At 38.3% G+C, this 19,471-nt stretch overlaps 2 protein-coding genes across 3 annotated transcripts; one reads left to right on the plus strand and one right to left on the minus strand.

The window, feature by feature from the left end:
* Nucleotides 1–286: 286 nt before the first annotated feature.
* Nucleotides 287–7,563, minus strand: LOC119724700 (thymidylate synthase-like). 2 transcript variants are annotated; one of them, XM_038195878.1, is made up of 7 exons: nt 7,433–7,563; nt 5,644–5,947; nt 5,015–5,194; nt 3,920–4,090; nt 3,594–3,694; nt 1,651–1,797; nt 287–1,071 (listed from the first exon to the last, which is right to left on the minus strand). In XM_038195878.1, the coding sequence occupies exons 2-7, from the start codon at nt 5,897–5,899 to the stop codon at nt 934–936; spliced, it is 993 nt and encodes a 330-aa protein (XP_038051806.1). In that variant the 5' UTR covers nt 5,900–5,947; nt 7,433–7,563; the 3' UTR covers nt 287–933. The 2 variants fall into 2 exon arrangements, with proteins under 2 accessions (XP_038051806.1, XP_038051814.1); XM_038195886.1 differs by having other exon boundaries at nt 5,644–5,892; nt 7,433–7,540.
* Nucleotides 7,564–7,755: 192 nt separating this feature from the next.
* LOC119724715 (40S ribosomal protein S16) lies at nt 7,756–14,488 on the plus strand. Its single transcript, XM_038195898.1, has 5 exons — nt 7,756–7,854; nt 7,984–8,035; nt 11,169–11,270; nt 12,033–12,177; nt 14,113–14,488. Exons 2-5 carry the CDS (start codon nt 7,988–7,990, stop codon nt 14,256–14,258), a joined length of 441 nt encoding a protein of 146 aa, XP_038051826.1. The 5' UTR covers nt 7,756–7,854; nt 7,984–7,987; the 3' UTR covers nt 14,259–14,488.
* Nucleotides 14,489–19,471: the final 4,983 nt, after the last annotated feature.

Raw genomic sequence — 19,471 nt, forward strand, 5'->3', positions numbered from 1 at the left:
GCACACGATTTTCTGCTAACAGAGCCTCCGTCTATTTCATGGAGACCATAAGCATAAGCACAGCAAAAGGCACGCTTACTTTGGAGGAAAAATTTGCTTCACTCAGTGATGTATCAATAGAAATCTCCATGCACGAGCGACCGTTAGCACACACGCGCCGTGAAATAGTGCTCAAGGTTAGCAAATTTTTCTGCTATGCTAAGCACAACTTTTCTGCTAACTGTTAAGCAGCGCTGTGAACTTGGGCCCCAGATCATTGGGACAATATCATGGTGTTTTTCCGAGAATAATATTTTAACAAATATTCAAACATGCAATGTTCTTTGAGATTTGAATGCTTTGAATATTGAAACCATGAGCTCAAAGCGGTAACTCATATTATACTCGATTTTGTTTTGTCAACACATGCTACTGTTAAAGCTAAAATATCTGATTGGCCACCGAAACAAAAATGAACTTTTCAAAGCAACTTTCATGTTCCACTTTCAAGGAATCACCTTTGATACAAAACTATATACATGTAGAAAGGCTAAATAAAATGTCTACATACGCTTCAACGTCTGACGTCTGCATAGATTAAGATTTCATATTATTAACACAATAAAGGCCCACATTTGCATAGTAATGAATGTATCAAATGATTTAGAAAATACAAAAAAATGACAACCTTGACATGCATATAAAATGTCATTTGTGCATATTTCAATGAAGTACATTGTATAAAACTTAACAGCAATTTCAAACAAATGGTATCAGAAATGAATACAAAACATGACGTTTACATGTAGTTGAAATTAGTTTTCCCTCGCACCAAATCCAAAACTAACTTCCTGAAGACCAATACTTCCAGAAAGCAATTTGCATATACACCAAAAAGGATTTTGTATTTACATTATGAATAATTCATCTGATAAATTATTCATAGTCAGCCTCTTAAACAGCCATTGCCATGGCAATCTTTGGATGTGATTTGTATTCCCGGATTTCAAAGTCGTCCATAGTGAAGTCGTCGATGTTCTCAACCTTCCTCTTGATGTGAAGGGTTGGGAAGGGAAGGGGCTCACGCTGAAGCTGCAAAGAAACATTTGCATATTTTATGAATAACTGAATAATAATTATATGAATAATTCATGTTTGGAATCATTCACAGGAATGAGATTGTCGATTTTGAAAAGTCTGGATTTGGATGAAATGTCTGCAAGATGCATTGCAAAAATTTCCATACCTGACATCACTTGTCACCCTGTGCACAAACCCTATGAGGCTGGTCTGAAAAATTCCAAGATTTTTTTCAGTAACTGCTTCAATATTTTCCCTGCTAAATTTGACTTTTAAGGACATATTATCACTTTCTGATGGCTGATAGGTCACTGCAGGGAAAAATTAGCGATGGCCAGGTATTGGAGCGGAATATTGGATGCATTTTTTCTTTATACTGATGTCTTTCTCTCAGATTCAAAAAGTCTGAATTCACACGAAAGTCTGAAAAGCCTCATGTTTGTATTCATATCAATAAACAATTGCATTTGAAGACTTATAAAACTTAGTCCCAACGTTTACTTTATGCAGACATTTAAAAACCAGGACAAAAAAAAAATCCAGGAAGAAACCTTTAGATGCGTTTTATTTGTCATTGTAGATGGTTCTCACCTGTACTTCAAGAGCATCGATGTGATTTTTGTAGACGTGCGCATCGCCGATAGTGTGTACAAAGTCACCGGGCGTTAGGTCAGTGATGTGCGCAATCATGTAGGTCAGTAAGGAGTAGCTTGCAATGTTGAACGGAACGCCTAGACCCTGCAAGAAATCACAGAGAATGTCCAATACAGATTGTACATGTACATGGAATAAACTTGATACCAACAATTCCTGCAGTGAATATACAACATTTGCTTTTGCTGTAATTTTCAGAAATACATAGCTGCCAACATTTCAAAATCCCAATTAGTAATCAACCCGCGCGGTCATTTTTAACTGCTCGTTTTATCAAAAGCTTTACCAACATCGAGTACAGGTACATGGTTTACATGTACACATACATGTGCATACCCTTCTTCTTGTGAATAATAATGTAATGTAGGCCAAAAGATAATTTAAAAAAAAAAAATTAAAAAAAAAAAAAAAATTAATGTCTGTATTTGTTTGTTGGAGTCAAATAAATAATAACAATAATAAAATATGTGACCCGCTCTGCAAAAATGAGTCTGATGTCGCATAATTTGAATTCAAGCTTTTGCCATTTTGAAATGGAAACAGTAAAAATTTGCTCAAAATGTGGATGTTTTGTTTTTGTTTTATTTTGGTTGTTTGATAGTTTTAGTTCAAAAATCTTACACAGAAATGTAAATATTGTAAGAAAAAGAAAAAAAATTAGGAATCTTTGGTGCTTTTCTTGGTTAGTTACAGTGTATTTGTCATTTTTCAAAGCCTTTTTTCTCCATTGAGACCTTTCTAGCTTTGCAAAAACTTTACAGAATGAAACAAGTACAACAGTGCAACCAAACGTCCTAGAAAGGTCCATGATATACCAAATGAAATCTTATTTCATTCCCATTTTATTAATGTAGTTAACTCAAAATGTCAGTTTTGCCACAACAGACTCATTTTTGCGGAGTGGGTCACATATGCGCATATTTTTTTTGGAGATGCATGCTATCGATGTGGAGTTTCGAGTTCGTATCAATGTTTTTACACACAATGATTTAGGGCCACCGTCATGACCGTATGCAATAGAAATATCCCGCCAACACACCTTGCAAACGCATGCTGATTTATCTTTTCTGGACGTTGTGACAAACTCAAACTGTAATACCAATTATTCCAACCATACTCTTATTAAATTCCATGATTAAATTGTCGCACTGATGGGTCTCAACCCGGCAAAAAGCGACCAAATGTGCTCACGATCGTCACTGAAAAGTACTCACATACAGTACACACAACCACACATCCACGAGATGCACACAAATGACACACCATTGAAAAATAGTTTTAGTCTGGTCCTCAAGTACTCCACTGCGCACACTGCATTGATGTCTATCAGGTGCTTGACTGCATTCTTATTAGACTTGTCACCAGTCCATCCATTATCGCGACATTTCGCCAGAAGTTTTCGGTCAAAAACGATACTTTACAAGTATTTTTTTTTCATTAGGTAGAAAATGGGAAATTCGTAATGTTTTAGTGGCAAATCGTATTTTCGTAATTTAACAAACAATTCGTAATAATTACGAAAAATTAGTAACAGTTGGCAGCTATGGAAATATATGGATTTTTCTTTCTTGGGGGGAGGGGGGGGGGTTTAGTATTTGAAAAAAAAAAGCCATTTTTTTTCCAACACTGGTCAGTGGAAATTGATACAAAAATAACACTTGAAAACGACAGCACACCAGGTGCCACGATTGTATAGCATGCTTTTAGACTCATTCACTAACAGTCCAGTAACTTATATTACAATATAAATTGGTAGTTTTGCTTTTTAATGTTTGCAAATGTTGTATATTCCCTTAAAACAAATATCAAGACATAAACTCCTGGGCTTTAGAAGCTGTGAATATGCAGTGTTCTGTATTTACAGTAGAAAGAATACTTACCATGTCACCAGATCGTTGGTAGAGTTGGCAAGACAGTTCTTTGTTGACGACGTAAAACTGGACAAAGGCGTGACACGGTGGAAGGGCCATCTTATCAAGATCTAAATCCAGACAAAAGTTAACAATTGTTATTCTCAAAAAACAATTTCTGAAACTTTGCATGCCAAAAAAACAGTAGTCTGCACATGCAGAAACTGTGAAAGCATTGACATAAGCTTCCACCTTTAGAAGTTGTACACTGACTACAATTTAATATAAAAGATATTTAAGGAATCTCTTTTGAGAACGTCGATGGCAATGCTTTCTCTCTGTAACAAGTTCCTTACCGCAAGGATTCCATGCACTCATGATGATGCGTCTATCTGTAGGATCAGTCTTGATCTTGTGGATCACATTGGCAAGTTGGTCTACACCTTGTCCAGTGTAATCGTCATGCATGGTTTTATATGTGGCACCAAAATGTCGCCATTGGAAACCGTACACAGGGCCCAGGTCGCCTAGACAAGAATGGAAAATAAAATAGTGATTCAATTTTTTTCGTGGAGTGCTGTGGCCTCGTGGTTAAGGTCACTGGATTAGTGGTCTGTGGGTAAAGCTGCGGGTTCTGGGTTCGAGTCCTGACGGGGTCATGGTGCGTGTGCCCTTGAGCAAGGCACTTTGCCACTCATTGCTTCTCTCCACCCAGGAGTAAATGGGTACCTATGAGGGCAGAGATGGTTATTGTGATTGAATAAGCTTGCTTGAGCCTAACAGGCAGCATCGAGCTGTATACTCCCCAGGGAGCTGAGATGGTATTTGGAATGTTTAATTGGCCCAATGATCAGGGTTAATAATAATACTGTAAGCGCTGTGATTTAGTTTACTAATAAGAGCGTTCTTAAATGCCGATTATTATTATATTATTTCAAACATAATCTTGAACTGACGATAATGCTTGTAAACCTTTTGGATGTCCACTTTGTTGTCCTAGTGAACAATGAATTGTAACCTGGGTTTTTAACAATGTGTGTGAATTGTTTTCGTTTTGCTGAAATAACACACCTTTTTGTGATCAGTTGACAGAACTTTAAAACGGTGTTTGTGTTTAAAGTTCCGCAACTTGAAAAGTACATGAGTGATTTGACTGATTCTTGTACTAAAAGAAAGCGTATTAATTAGGCTTTAATATCCTAGATTTTGAAAGTGCTACATGCAGAACTTTATTAAGAAATGGTCCTGTCATTTGGGTTTCCTTTTTTTTTTACTCGCCCTGTACAGCAAAATTAATGGCCAATTCAAACGTTTTAATAATAATTGTGGAATAATCCACAAGATTTTGAGTCATAAGATTACTTTGCCATTTCACTCTACATTGACTACAAGAATTGAGTAAGTTTGGAAACTTGGAAGACAAAATCGTGACCGACTTAAGGACATCTTACCATCTTCATAGTGGCTCAGACCACGCTTATCAAGAAAATCTCTGGAACCGTTGGCATCCCAGATGTGGACGTTCTTATCAACGAGAGCTTTGACGCTGGTACATCCTCTGATGAACCAAAGTAATTCCTCCGCAAGGCCACGCCAGAAAACTCTCTTTGTTGTCAAGAGAGGGAATTGACCTGAGATGGAAAAATAAAGCGAAATTGACAAATTTTTTTATCCTCATATTTCAAGACGGGTTTCTTTAAAAACAAAAGAAAAAAGAAGGCCAAATTCAGCCCAATTATCAGACAGGGCCAAGTAACATGTTTCCCGTCCAGCCTTTTCTTTAAAAAGGAGGCAGCCCTTTTTTCCACATGATGGCGTTTTTTCCAAGATTGATTCTTTTATTTTCTCGGCTCTTTTGCTGATACTTTAGTGTCCAAAGGGGGCGTCAACCTTTCTATCAGATTCTAAACTTGGATATATAGGGGACCTAGCTACAGTTTTGCTGGGAGCTTATAAAAGACAAAACATATTGCAAATGTATGATTTAAAAAAAGAGAAGGAGGTCGCCGGGAAATAGGAAGCGGGCGGGGACAACAACTGGTTTAATTTTTTATTTTGCTTAAAAGAAATTTGTACAAACCTCGGAGGTTGTATCTACTCTGGACACCAAAGATGGACCTCGTTCCTGTCCCAGTACGGTCTTCCTTAGTCTGTCCCTCATCAATAATTCGACGAATCAACTGCAGGTATTGAAGCTCATCATGAGGTGGTTCAACGTGCATCTTCTTGGGTTTACTCCCCTGAGGGCTGGTGGTGGCATCTTTGATATCCACACATGTGTTCGTTGTGGCATCAACATTTTCTTTTCCTGTTTCCATGAGGACTGTATCTGCCATTGTTAATAATGCGATCTTCGTTACTTTGCGGTTGCCTTTTTGTAAATTCTATTGAAAGATAAGATTGAGAAGTCTTTAGAGAAATATATGCACAGTGCACTGACTGTAATCTGTCGAAAGCAATCATGATTATTTGACATGTTTGATCAGATACAGAGTCTTACATTTGTTGTAAGTCATAAATTTGTGGAATAATGCTTGTTTTTCATTTGACAATGTTTGATGTTGTGAGCAGGTGAGAAAAGGGAACAATTTTGCAACCTGACACTGAATGACGCCATTTTTTTCTTCATGTATTATCTCAATGAAGGCCAGTCAATCATTGCAAAAATGATGATAAGAGTACTAAGACATGAGTCTGGAACTTTTGTTAGAAAATACTTAAAATGTTCATGACCTGATGACTCTCCATTGTCCATAGACTTTGTACACAACTGCTTAAGTGAAGTGGCATCAAGTTACAACATTTTTTCCCAAGAAAAGTCATTAAAAAACATCTTCTAGGCCTAACGTTAAATTCAAATTTGGATTTTGTCTGATTTTGCCAAGCACAGAAAAAGTGATTGAAAAGATATATTTTTTGTACTTGAAAAAGTGGACATCTTCAGAGTGCAGACATTCGCAGAAAGTAAATGGAAAGAATTCCATACCTGGCCATCACATCACACCCTGTGTACAACAAACTAAGAGACTGGTCTGGAAAATCAAAGGGCCTAGCCCGAGGCCTAAGTCATGTAAGTCTCACTGTAATTAATAAAAGTGTTTGCTCAGTAAATAATTCAATATTTTCCCTGCTAAATTTGACTTGATATTAGGCCTATAAGTATAACTTAAGTTGTGTAGGCCTACTCCTAGAACTATGAGGCTCCCGCTCCACTACGTGGAGCCTCATAGTTCTAGGAGTATAAGTTGTGCACTAGCCCCATAAATGTGGCCTATTTACTGGACTGCCTCCGTAAACATAGGCCATAAACCGGCCACACATCCACATGTACAAAAACGTGTCGACTTTGCCAAATTTTGATTTTCACATTTAGGCTTACTTTGTAGGTTTTTTTTGCTTTAGAAGCATTCTCACCCTCTATATAGGCTAATCAGAAAGTGCTGCCTTTTTCAGATGTCCATTTTTCGTGAAATTTCCAGATACATTTGCACACGTTTGCGTATCAAAATTTCAACATGAAATTTCACAAAAATTAGACATCTGAAAAAGGCAGCACTTTCTGATTAGCCTATAAAATTATAGAGGGTGAGAATGCTTCTAAAGCAAAAAAAACCTACAAAGTAAGCCTAAATGTGAAAATCAAAATTTGGCAAAGTCGACACGTTTTTGTACATGTGGATGTGTGGCCTATGTTTTATTGTTTACGGAGGCAGTCCAGTAAATAGGCCACATTTATGGGGCTAGTTGTGCACAAAAAACTGAAATCTGAACAGTTTTACTACAAAACGTCCTTTTCTCTGATTCTCGTCATACATATCATAGAAATTTATGACCATTTCTGCATCTTTACAAAACAAATCACACCATACCTTTCTTTCTTGCAGTGAAAATCCCTTGCTAAATAATCGTCTGCTTCGGAACGTGTTTGTTTACAAACTGACGAGTGTGGCGCGAAATCTTCCCCGCGCTTTGCAAAAGCGCGAACCCAAATCTCCCGCAAAAGTTTCTGATTGGTCAATAAATAACCACCTTTGACCTCTAATGAATAAAATGCTCGTTCACATACTAATATATAAATAATCATAATTTGTAAATTCTATTATCAATACTGGCTCATTTTACTTTTATATTAATATTAAAATCTTAAATCAAATATTTATTTTCAATTTGTTAGTCAAACATTTATTGATTAATTCAATTATCGATCAAAATTTTTGTAATGTTAGGTATTGACCTAAGTCAGAGAAACCCGTCACGCAAACGACCTCTTTTTGCTTTTCACACACGAAAGGTAAATTCGCCGTAACATACCCCAAGAATAAATGATTTAAAAACGGTGAAATTGTCACTTTATTTTTAATTGAATAAAGCAGTATGAAAATTGAAATAATAAGCTATCATAATGTGCATTTCCTTTCAGAACCATGTCTCAGAAGACTCCGGTTGAGTCGGTTCAAGTTTTCGGGCGCAAGGTAAAGAATCATCGTCCGTTCACGTTACATACGATTATAGCGCCCTCTTGTGAAATAAGATGTAAACATGATACAAAATACAATGTATTTTGCTTAGTTCATGTAAGCCTAGCCCAAGTTGGACGACGTCTTCATTGCATTACAGCTGACGTCCAGGGTATAAATTATACCACTATAGCGAAAAAAATTATAACACATTTTTTTCTTATTTTTTTACCTGACGGAGAAAGCTGAAATTTTGCTTACATATTTTCTTGTGTCCAGAATTGTACCTGCGCTGGGTTTAGAAAAGGCAAAATGATAGTATGTGCATGCATACAAGTGCATGTACCGTACCCCCCGCGGCGCGCTCCGAGCGAACCGAAAATCATCGCTCGATCATATGCGTGCACGTTTCAAGTGTTCGGTTGGCTCAGTGCGGAAAGGGCATATTTTTCATCATTTTGGCCTAAAAACCGACAGAATCCACCTATGTTAGTTCTGCTTATGATACGTGAGTATGTCAAGAGGTAAAGTACGGAGTATAGGGGCAAACTGTGCAGCGGTTCTGTGTGAAATGTCTGCATTTTGATGGACGTTTTTGTACTTTATTAGTGTTTTGTGCTGCAGACAATTTTGCGGGCTTCTAGATCTATGAGGCTCCGCTCACGCGGAGCCTCATAGTTCTAGGAGTAGAGTTCGTACTGAAAATGTTTTCAACGAAAGCGTGGAATTGCAGTTTATTTTTGGTAAACACGCCGCCTGCGGACATATTTGCCTTTTCTAAACCCAGCGCAGGCATAATTCTGGACACAAGGAATATGTAAGCATAATTTCTACTTCCTCCGTCAGCTAAAAATATGAAAAAAAATGTGTTATATTTTTTTTGCTATGGCAGGAGAGATTCATACCCTGGACTCTGTGCGTGTACACAGCGGAGTCCAACCTGGGCTAATATAGGCCCTACTTTAGACCCACTAACTGGGGCGCTAGAACTCCTGTTTTGACATTTGGGATGTGGTCTGTCATACTAGAGCCCCACAACGCATAAATCCTCATTTCAGAGAGTATCATTTTTCCAGAACATTCCAATCAAAAGTTGCCAAAAATCACGCAAAATACTTGACAAAAATACCTTTCAAAGCACCTACTGGCTTCTCCACATGTCAAAGATGAAGTAATGGGGCTTCAGTGATACTCACCAATATTTTTGGGGTTGAAAATCTGGAAATTCGACCAGTTTGGCACAGACATCCGACAGCAGAATGCCACCAGCATGACCAGCTAGAGTCTAACAGCACATTGTTTATAGACGTTCATACAAACATGTAAGCTTGCATGGTGTGAGAAACAATTTCGTTCAGCTGATGGCCAAAAAGTTGTCACGTGACTGCGCACGTGATGAACGCTGCAGCGGCAAATTTGGTATCGCACTTACGATCCAGACACTCCTCATGTCCGGATCGTAAGTGCAATACCAAATTTGCAGCTGCAGCGTTCATTACGTGCGCGGTCATGTGACTACTTTTTCGCGATCAGCTGAACGAAATTGTTTCTCACACACACCATGCCAGCCATAGACAATGCGCTGTTGGACTCTAGCTGGTGGCGTTTTGCTGTCGGATGTCTGTGCTGAACTGGTCGAATTTCACGGATTTTCAACCCCAAAAATAATCGTGAGTATCACTGAAGCCCCATTACTTCATCTTTGACATGTGGAGAAGCCAGTAGGTGCTTTGAAAGGTATTTTTGTTAAGTATTTTGCGTGATTTTTGGAAGCTTTTGATTGGAATGGTCTGGAAAAAATTATACTCTCCGAAATGAGGATTTATGCATTGTGGGGCGCTTGTACGTAAACTTCATGCAACTTTTCCTCAGATCCGCTGATTTCTTCCATTTTTACTTCTCATGAATGCCATTACAAATTGAAAAACACTGTACAAGTCTTGTGTGGTTTGGAATTTCCTCGTTTTTTTGCTCAAAATTCCCAGTTGCATACCTGATTTTTACAGCAATTCAAAGCTAACGAGTAACAGTGGTTTGCCGTTAACACCGCAAGAAGTCTAAGGAGAATGCATGACTGCTTACAGTGCATCATCTAACAGCTGCTGTCTGGCAGGCATGATGATGCTGGTAACCGCAAACCACCGTTAGCTTCAAGGCCCCTTAACCCTACATGTAACTCCCCAGCCTAATTTACTAGGAACCATATCCATTCTGGCAAATTCCAACACCCACATGGGAAATTGTACACACACACTGTTGGACTTAGTTTCTGGAGGTATGCCAACCCCAGTGTAAAAGACCATCAGTTTAGGGGTACTGTACCTATCCCAACAGATATAAACAAAACCTGCTGTTGAACTTTGATAGGTTGAGTTCGGTTAGGCTAGCACCTAAGTCACAGGACCAGTCCCAGCGCTACTGGTGAGTCTCACATGTCATGAGCCTAGTGCTGGGTATTCCAAGCTAGATGTGCATATCACTTTCAGCTCAATTCCAAATTGACAGCGACTCATCCAATCTGATTCACTTCACATAAACACCATCCCTAGTTCCCAGGCATCTATTCAAACCTGTGTTAAAGATATAGTCCATCATTTGTAATTTGTGCATTTTGTTGTTTGAAGCAACAAAAGTGTTCAAAATCTAATGAAGGATAATGAACAACTATCCTGATGAAGTTTCAGCTCAGCTTCAGCTGTATATTCCGAGAAAAACAGCATTCTAGGATCTCAATTTCAAATCAAAAGTTGCTGAATCATGTTTTGAATTGGGCCTGAATCAGCATCCGAGACGCGTTCTCACTGAGCCGATTGTGGCTATACGCGATGTCGCGCACTGATCCGACGAATTATAGCAACCGCGTGTGCGTCGTGCCAATGCTTGCGCGCGCTGCACCGAATAACAAAACGATTACTAATTTAAAGTTTCCTACGGTGCGTCTTAAGACGCACCGTTGGAAAGGCCTTCTTTCGTTGATTACTTCTAAATGACAGCTTGCCAGAAAGAATAACTTCACAGGGAGTTTAGTCCCCTTACTATCTTTCAACCAAGTATATTTTTCAACAATAATTACGCCAGTTACTTTTCGGATAGCTGCAAATGATGGACTATAGCTTTAATGCGGATTGAATTTGTTTCATTTGGACAGAAAACTGCCACGGCAGTTGCCCACTGCAAGCGTGGTAAGGGAGTCCTGCGAGTGAATGGCAGACCACTGGAGATGATTGAGCCTCAAGTCCTCAAGTACAAGGTGAGTCTTGAATCATGCTAATGTTGCAGACAAGAAAAAAATCTAGTGTATCTCATAACTTGAAAAATGTTAAAACTCTAGTAATGTTGTACAACAGCATGAATGGATGAACAGCTGTTATTGTTACATGTAGTTGTGTAATGAAAAGTTTGAAGTTTGCGACTTTACAGAAAGCGATTGACGGTGAAGAAAGTCTGTACATGTGTATAGTGTACTCATCTAAGAGTGCCCTATATATATGGACTACAGTGAAATCTCGATAAGTCAAACTCTGATAACTCAAAACAAATGTTAAGTCAAACAAAGAATCCATTGCCTTCAGTAGTATAACAATGATATACAACCCTGCTTAACTCAAAACTCTGCTTCAGTCAAATGTTGAACCTGTTCCCTTGAGGTTTGACTTATCGAGATTTCAGTTGTTTCCTCGTACGTATGCTGTATGTGTTTTTGCTCAGCCATGCATAAATATAGGCCTGGATTATGCTTGAAATCCTCCGTACTGCTCCAGGATGTCACTGGCCGAGCCTCAACATATTGACAGTCACTGCCGCAGGATTTTGCAGGATTCAGGCAGTGGTCACTCCTCCACGGACCATATTCAAGAAAGAATGGAGGAATTTGCAGGATTGAGGTTATATGCTATTTGTCCTTGAGGCCAGTTGGAGGATTTTGCAGGATTGACGCTGCATCCTAGCAAAAAGGCCTAGGGAGTTATTGATCCATAAATCTTGACTTCTAAATGTGTGTTTTGCTTGACAGTTGATGGAGCCCCTCCTTCTGCTTGGCAAGGAGCGCTTTGGAGGCGTTGACATCCGAGTCCGGGTCAAGGGAGGTGGACGCATCGCTCAGATCTATGCCATCAGACAGGCTATCTCCAAGTCTCTGGTCTCCTACTACCAGAAGTGTAAGTCCATCGTCGGCCAAGTTCGGGCAAGGACCATTAGTCGACTAGTGGTTGATTTGTGACGTACCTTACGCCTGCGCATTGATAGCAACGTGCGAACGTCTCTAGTCAAACGCTGGTCAAAATGTCATCGCAAAACTAATGGATCCTGGCTCTCTGCTAGCGTTATGAATGCGCTCGGCTATTGGTTACCAGCGAAGCAACCAACCCCAGTAGGCTGGTTCCAAATAGTCGACTAGCGTAGTCAACCACCGTCGACTAGACAGAGTTCGGGCAAACGTTAGTTAACCATTGGTCAATTATAGTCCTTGCGCGAACTTGGCCCATTATGATGTTCCCACCAGACCGGGAAGGGTTAGTGAAGGTATATACACTCAACCAAAAAAGATATTCCCCCTTTCAATACTTTTCTGTCTAACTCAAAAACTACTGAGCACCTCTCGCTCAAATAATGACTAATCAGTACAGAAATTCCTTAGTTATCCAGCCATACTCTTTATTTGGCCCAAAACAGTGATAATGTGTACGAATTTATACAATTTATGACAAATGATACGAAAACAGTTGCACATTTGTATACATGTAAGTTGTGGTTCACACTCACCTTGCACGTATACAAAAGTGCAACTTTTTTCCGGTACCATTTGTCATAAATTGCATAATGTTGTACACATTATCACTGTTTTGGGCCAAACAAAGAGTATGGCTGGATTGCAAAGGAATTTCTGTGTTGATCAGTCTTCATTTCAGCAAGATGTGCCCAGTAGTTTTTGTATGTTACCAGTGGCATAAATCTGTGAAGGGTTTTTTTTTGGGGGGGGGAGGGAGGGATGACCAATATCCTAACACTTCCCGGTCATGGTAATTGGAAATGGGGGGGGGGGGGGGGGGGGACAACATGTGACGCTAAATGCACATGTAATGCTTGTGCGTACGTCCCGTAACCTTACATAAAACAGTGCATTCAGTGTGTTTGTACTCTGTTCTGTTTTTCAAAACTTTCAATAAATTAAGACCGTTGGAAAATTACAAGATAATCTCAAAATGGGAAATTTTGGGGTTGTCATCACAAAAATTTGGGTCCCATCCCCCCCCACCCCACCCCACCCCCCCCCCCCCCCCCCCCCCCCCCACCCAGTCAAAAAGTGAGGGGGATATATCCTTCCAATCCCCTGGGATTTATGCCCTTGTATGTTACGCGGTATTCTTGAACAATTTGCGCTGCAAAAAATCCCCGTTCGTCACGCAAACTGTCCCAGGATGCAACGCGCAGCATACCTTCACAGCACAATTCAGATCTATTATGTAAAAGGGTCCACTCAAAAAAAATTAAAAATTTCTAAGCAGTAGGATGAAAAAAAGTTTCAAAATTATTGTTGAAAAGGGTTCATCTTCCTCTTTTATCTAAAGGTTTAATTTTTGACACGGACTTTGGCAAAATTATGCCCATAACATCAGCTATACCGAACATCATCCTTGGCTCCCGGTTTTAATGTACAAAACAAACCGAACATTGTTGTTTTAAAAAAGTCAACAGATTAACCAAAAAACCTACCGGTTGTACGCGTATTAAACACTGTTTGGGCCACTTTTAATTCCCGAATATCAAACCACCCATGGTTACATCGTGTTTGAATGTTGAAGAGCAATAGATGGCTATTATTTCCCCAAGGATTAAAAGGGAAAACCACCGGTTGCTAAAGTTTTGTGACAACTCCTCGTGCGGCGGCGGCGGGATGTGAGAAATGCCAGTTACAGTGACTTCACTATTGGTCAAAAGGGGGTACCGGTGGTTCGAAATCGCTATACCGAACGATCGTTATTACGAACAATTTCTTTGGATCCCACGATATTCGTTGTAGCGGCATTCCACTGTGTTTATAACTCGAGAAAAGCACTCAAAGTTATGAACATTTCTTGTGGTTTTTTTTCCAGATGTTGACGAAGCCTCCAAAAAGGAGATCAAGGACATCTTGATCCAATACGACAGATCGCTGCTGGTGGCCGATCCTAGACGATGCGAGCCCAAGAAGTTTGGTGGACCAGGACCCCGCGCTCGCTACCAGAAATCTTACCGTTAACATGTTTGTCTCGTGTGCGGCTTCTCACATGGAATTTCCAATCATTTCTCTTTGGTTATCATGCTGGGAGTTCTATCATTGAACAACGTTTAATATTCCAAAACTATTCGCTGTTTTGGAATCTGATGTCACAAAACTCAAAAAGTTGACTTTCAAGTGTTGTCATCCGGTCAAAAGTGTGTAAGCAAACAATAATGTTGTAATAAACAGTGGGGGAAAAAAAGTATAAATTTGTGTCATTGTTATTTCTTGGGTACTTTTCCTGTTCATCCTGAATCTTTGGTAAAATATCTAGGAAAGAATTTTTAACCTGACGCCACTTTTTTCTTCACATATCATCTCAATAAGAAAGGTCAGTTATTGCAAAAATGATAAGACATGAATCTGGGACTGAGAAACATTTCCAATTTTGTTAGAAAAATTTTCTTGACTCTCCATAGACTTTGTACATAACATCTGAAGTGGTGTCTGGATACTACATTCTTTCCAATATGTATAAATTGATTTGTGTGACCTTGCTTTGGCGCCTAGGTTGCTTCGGGATTGATGCTTTACACCAGGGAATTGTACGCAATGTGCTGTTCTGAAATTCTTGACCTTTTGATGTTTGTTGTGGGAGCAGCGCCCTTTCGTGCTCATACACTTTACAATTGAATGTTTTCGCTCGTACCCACCGCCCTGCAAACAGGATGCTGGGAAGGGCTGATGAATTCAGGCTCTGATTGGATAAATTTTGAGTGACCTGTGACCTGCAAGTCATCACAAGCACGATCCTGCAAGGTTTCAAACGGCCGTTAAGACCGATTCATTACTCTTTTATTCCATTTCATAAATGCTTTTGTTTCGTTGAAAAGCGTTATAATGTAGAAAAATCTGTAAAACTAATATCTGTGTTGTAAATTTGCGATTCCCGTCACTTGCTCAGGCTTTGTAAATGATCGTGATTGCATTATGCGATGCTCAAAATTTGTCCACATAGTCCGCAATGAAAAAGAAATCACATCCGGTATTGGGAATGTTTGCATTTCTGTGGGAAGTTTTCGGATAGCATTTGCGCGCATTGTCTAACTGCGGTCTTGAACAGCTGCAGCCAGATGCTTTATATATAGGTCATAGGTCACTTCCTTCACAAGATTCTGTGAAGCTCGTCGGCCCTTCCCTTCTCGTATGTGGTGTCTGGGGGTAACAACAGCATCAATTTGTCTCCCCGTGAGTATGAAAACACAATTTTTTTAAAGTTAAAATGTTACAATCTGGCCCGCTAATATGCAGTGTCACATTTTATTTTAATATGAACAAACTGGAAAGAAAAGGAGTATTTTTGAGAAGGCGTGGACTTGATCGTGAAAACATGTAATGCACGTTGAAAATAACATCACCAACTACACGATATAACCCCTTGCATTTGTTAATTTACCCAAAAAAGACACATTTTGCCCAATTTTGATAAAAGTGCAAGGTTAACCCCATACATTTGTTAGTATACCCCAAAAAAGACAAATTTTGCCCAATTTTGATAAAAGTGCAAGGTTAATCCCTTACATTCGTTAATTTACCCAAAAAAAGACAAATTTTACCAAATTTTGATAAAAATGCAAGGCTAACCCCTTACATTTTTGATTTTCCAGAAAAACTTAAATTTTGCCCAATTTTGATAAAAATGCAAGGCTAACCCCTTACATTTTTGAATTTTTTTGAAAAAGTTGAATTTTGATAATTTACCCAAAAATGACAAATTTTGCCCAATTTTGATAAAAATGCAAGGCTAACCCTTACATTTGTGATTGCCGCGAAAAAGTCAAATTTGACCCAATTTTGATAAAAATGCAAGGCTAATACCTAACATTTTGTTATTTCCAGAAAAAAAGTCAAATTTTGCACAAATTAAAAAAAATATACAAGGCTAACCCCTTACATTTTTGATTTTCCAGAAAAAGTTAAATTTTGCCCAATTTTGATAAAAATGCAAGGCCAACCCCTTACATTTTGTAATTTCTAGAAAAAGTCAAAATTTGCCCAATTTTGATAAAAAATGCAAGACTAACCCCTTACCTTTTGTAATTTCTAGACAAATTAGAATTTTGACCCAATTTTGCAAAACCCCTTACATTTTGCAACTTCTAAAAAAGTCAAATTTTGCCAAATTGTGATCAAAATGCAAGGCTAACCCCTTACATTTTTTTATTTTCCAGGAAAAGAATTTTGCCCAATTTTGATGACATGTGCGAGGCTAACCCCTTAAATTTTGTAATTGCCGCGAAAAGTCAAAATTGACCCAATTTTGATAAAAATGCAAGGCTTACCCCTTATATTTTGTAATTTCCAGAAAAAGTCAAATTTTGCCCAAGTTTGATAAAAATACAAAGCTAACCCCTTACATTTTGTAATTTCTAGACAAATTAGAATTTTGACCCAATTTTGATAAAAATGCAAGGTTCAACCCCTTACATTCGTTAATTTACCCCCAAAAAGACAAATTTTACCAAATTTTGATACAAATGCAAGGCTAACCCCTTACCTTTTGAAATTTTCAGAAAAAGTAGAATTTTGCCCAATTTTGCAAAAGATGCAAGGCTAACCCATTACGTTTAATTTCCCCAAAAAGTCAAATTTTACCAAATTTTGATAAAAATGCAAGGCTAACCCCTTACATTTGTTAATTTACCCCAAAAAACACAAATCTGTTCATTTCCCCAAAAAGTCAAATTTTACAAAATTTGGATAAAAATGCAAGGCTAACCCCTTCACATTTTTGATTTTCAGAAAAGTTAAATTTTACCCAGTTTTGATAAAAATGCAAGGCTAACCCCTTACCTTTTGTAATTTCAAAGACAAATTAGAATTTTGCCCAATTTTGATAAAAATGCGAGGCTAAACCCTTACATTTTGTAATTGCCGCTAAAAGTCAAATTTGACCCAATTTTGATAAAAATGCAAGGCTCACCCCTTACATTTTTTAATTTCTAGAAAAAGTTGAATTTTGCCCTTTTTTGATAAAAATGCAAGGTTAACCCCTTACCTTATGTAATTTATAGACAAATTAGAATTTTGACCCAATTTTGATAAAAATGGAAGGCTAACCCCTTACCTTTTGTAATTTCTAGAAAAAAATTCAACCGTTTTGTTTTGAAGGGCCAACACTGTACAGCCAACACACAAACAAACAACAAAATAGTTTATACATTTTTTTTATTTCAAAACGTTTTTGTTAAAATGTTACATTGCCCCTTAAATAAAATAATCATGAAAAAAAAAAGCTAGGTGAGCATGCTGCAAATGTTTGAAATCAATTTTCTTGAAGTCTGGATAAATAATCTGGTTATGTGGGTAAAAAAAGTTGAGTGTTTAAGTTTCAACTTTGAATTTTAACTTAACTGCAAATCAAATAGTTTTAACACAAGTCTTGGTAGTCCTGAATAGCCTGAGGCTACTTACAAGAACCCCTCTCTCAACTTTTACTCGACCTTTTTCAAGTTTCGAATTACTTTCAGATTTAATTTTCAATATCAACATTACATTTTGAGTAAAATAATTATGGTTTAGTGAGATGAAGTTATTTGACCAATCTGACTGGATAGTATTTGAGTAATCGCAGAATTGATTACCCATACCCTAATTTCATCTCATGAGGCCACTCCACAGACAATTTCCCGTTCTTTCCAAAGAATGTCTTTTTGAACCCCTAGCAAGCAAAACCAGCAAGGCATGATGGCAATACAAATAAAAATCTCGGAAAACCCAACAAATTTTAAAAATTTGTTGTTTCTGCGTGGCTGTAAAAGGTGTGGGAACACATCGTTCATGGGCAAGTCCAAGAAAAGTTCGCCTTTTGTCCCATACGTAACGCCATGTTTTCTTAAATAACATAATCATCGCAGAGACTAAACATAAACATTCTTGTGGGTATTCTCCTCAAGATGCCCAACAGTAGAATAAAAAAACGCTGAAATCCATGAATATCTTAGAGGGTTATACTTTGGTTACGTATGGGACATAACGTGCGCAAATTCTTGGACTTGCCCTACTTCCAAACCATAAGCTATTTTAAAGAGGTACATTATTACAATACAGACATATCTGGGTACTTTCATAAATAATAACATCACAACGTAAACATGGAAAAAAGAATTGCATAGCCCCGGTATGGAACGAGATAAAGCCTTGTTGGAAAATGCAGTAAATTCAGGCCAAGTTTTAGCGAGGGCCCAATTTCATGACTCTGTTGACTGCAAAACTCTGCGCCAATTCTGTGCCACCCATTGAAGCACAGAATCCGTAGTTACGGGATGTACGCATGCGCATCAGCCAAAATTCCTCGCTAATCCACGAAACACACTAAGCATTGAATTATCTGCTACAGCAAGTGTGTATTTTTTGGTGCAAACAGCAGAGCCATGAAAACGGGCTAACATAGCATGAGGCTAAGAAAAAAAATTGGCGGACTGCTCATAAAAAATTAACAAACCATTTTCAAGCCAACATACAGAATAAGTAATTTTAAGGCGTTGTGAGTTTATCCATTGCTAGACTTTTTTTTTGTCTGTGTGGCCAATATAACAAATACTTGACTGGCACAATACATGATGATTATAGCCGAATATTGACAGACATTGGAAACGTAACAGAAAATGTGTAGATGCGCAAAACGTGTTTACACCCTACCTTCAATCAGACTGGTTGTAACAATGGAAATCTTACGCCCCGACTATGGTATCGTCCCAACTATAGGATGTCCCGAACCTGGGACTTAGAGGACAGTCCCAACTATACAGCACATGTAGTTGGGACTGTCCCAACTGTAGTTGGGCCCATTGCCATAGTTGGGGCATAACAGAAATACACACTCCCAAGGATTGTTGTAATTTGCAAATCTAATATCCATTGGATAAAATGAGATAATGCAAAGCAAAATTGGTTGAGGCAGCTTTTCAAAGATATGTTTATGGGTTGATAGGAGTCAGTGATGTATTTAATCATTAATAAATAATTGAGATTGGTTTTCAGGGCAAAGACCACCGTAATTAATTATACAAAATGTCGCATTTCACCCTGTCAATATGAGCTTCTGGTTTTAGAAAACAACATCTAGTTCATACCAATTTTTTGAAAATAGCATATCCCCCCCACATCCCCTAACAATAAGGATATTCATTTTGGTAAATCACTGACTTTCAAGTGGACTCAACATATGCTTAACTTGATTATTTTTTACA

This window comes from Patiria miniata, unplaced genomic scaffold, assembly GCF_015706575.1.
Source record: "Patiria miniata isolate m_02_andy unplaced genomic scaffold, ASM1570657v1 HiC_scaffold_1, whole genome shotgun sequence".
In the NCBI taxonomy this organism is placed as follows: Eukaryota; Metazoa; Echinodermata; class Asteroidea; order Valvatida; family Asterinidae; genus Patiria; species Patiria miniata.

What these genes read in the sequence shown, in the direction of transcription:
- LOC119724715 (XM_038195898.1), top strand. Translation starts at nt 7,988, where the DNA reads ATGTCTCAGAAGACTCCGGTTGAGTCGGTTCAAGTTTTCGGGCGCAAG. An exon ending in CTCAAGTCCTCAAGTACAAG is followed by an intron (nt 11,271 to 12,032) that starts GTGAGTCTTGAA and finishes TTTGCTTGACAG; the next exon opens with TTGATGGAGCCCCTCCTTCT. An exon ending in GGTCTCCTACTACCAGAAGT is followed by an intron (nt 12,178 to 14,112) that starts GTAAGTCCATCG and finishes TTTTTTTTCCAG; the next exon opens with ATGTTGACGAAGCCTCCAAA.
- LOC119724700 (XM_038195878.1), bottom strand. Translation starts at nt 5,899, where the DNA reads ATGGCAGATACAGTCCTCATGGAAACAGGAAAAGAAAATGTTGATGCC. An exon ending in ACCAACGATCTGGTGACATG is followed by an intron (nt 1,798 to 3,593) that starts GTAAGTATTCTT and finishes GATTTCTTGCAG; the next exon opens with GGTCTAGGCGTTCCGTTCAA. An exon ending in TCGATGCTCTTGAAGTACAG is followed by an intron (nt 1,072 to 1,650) that starts GTGAGAACCATC and finishes GTTTCTTTGCAG; the next exon opens with CTTCAGCGTGAGCCCCTTCC.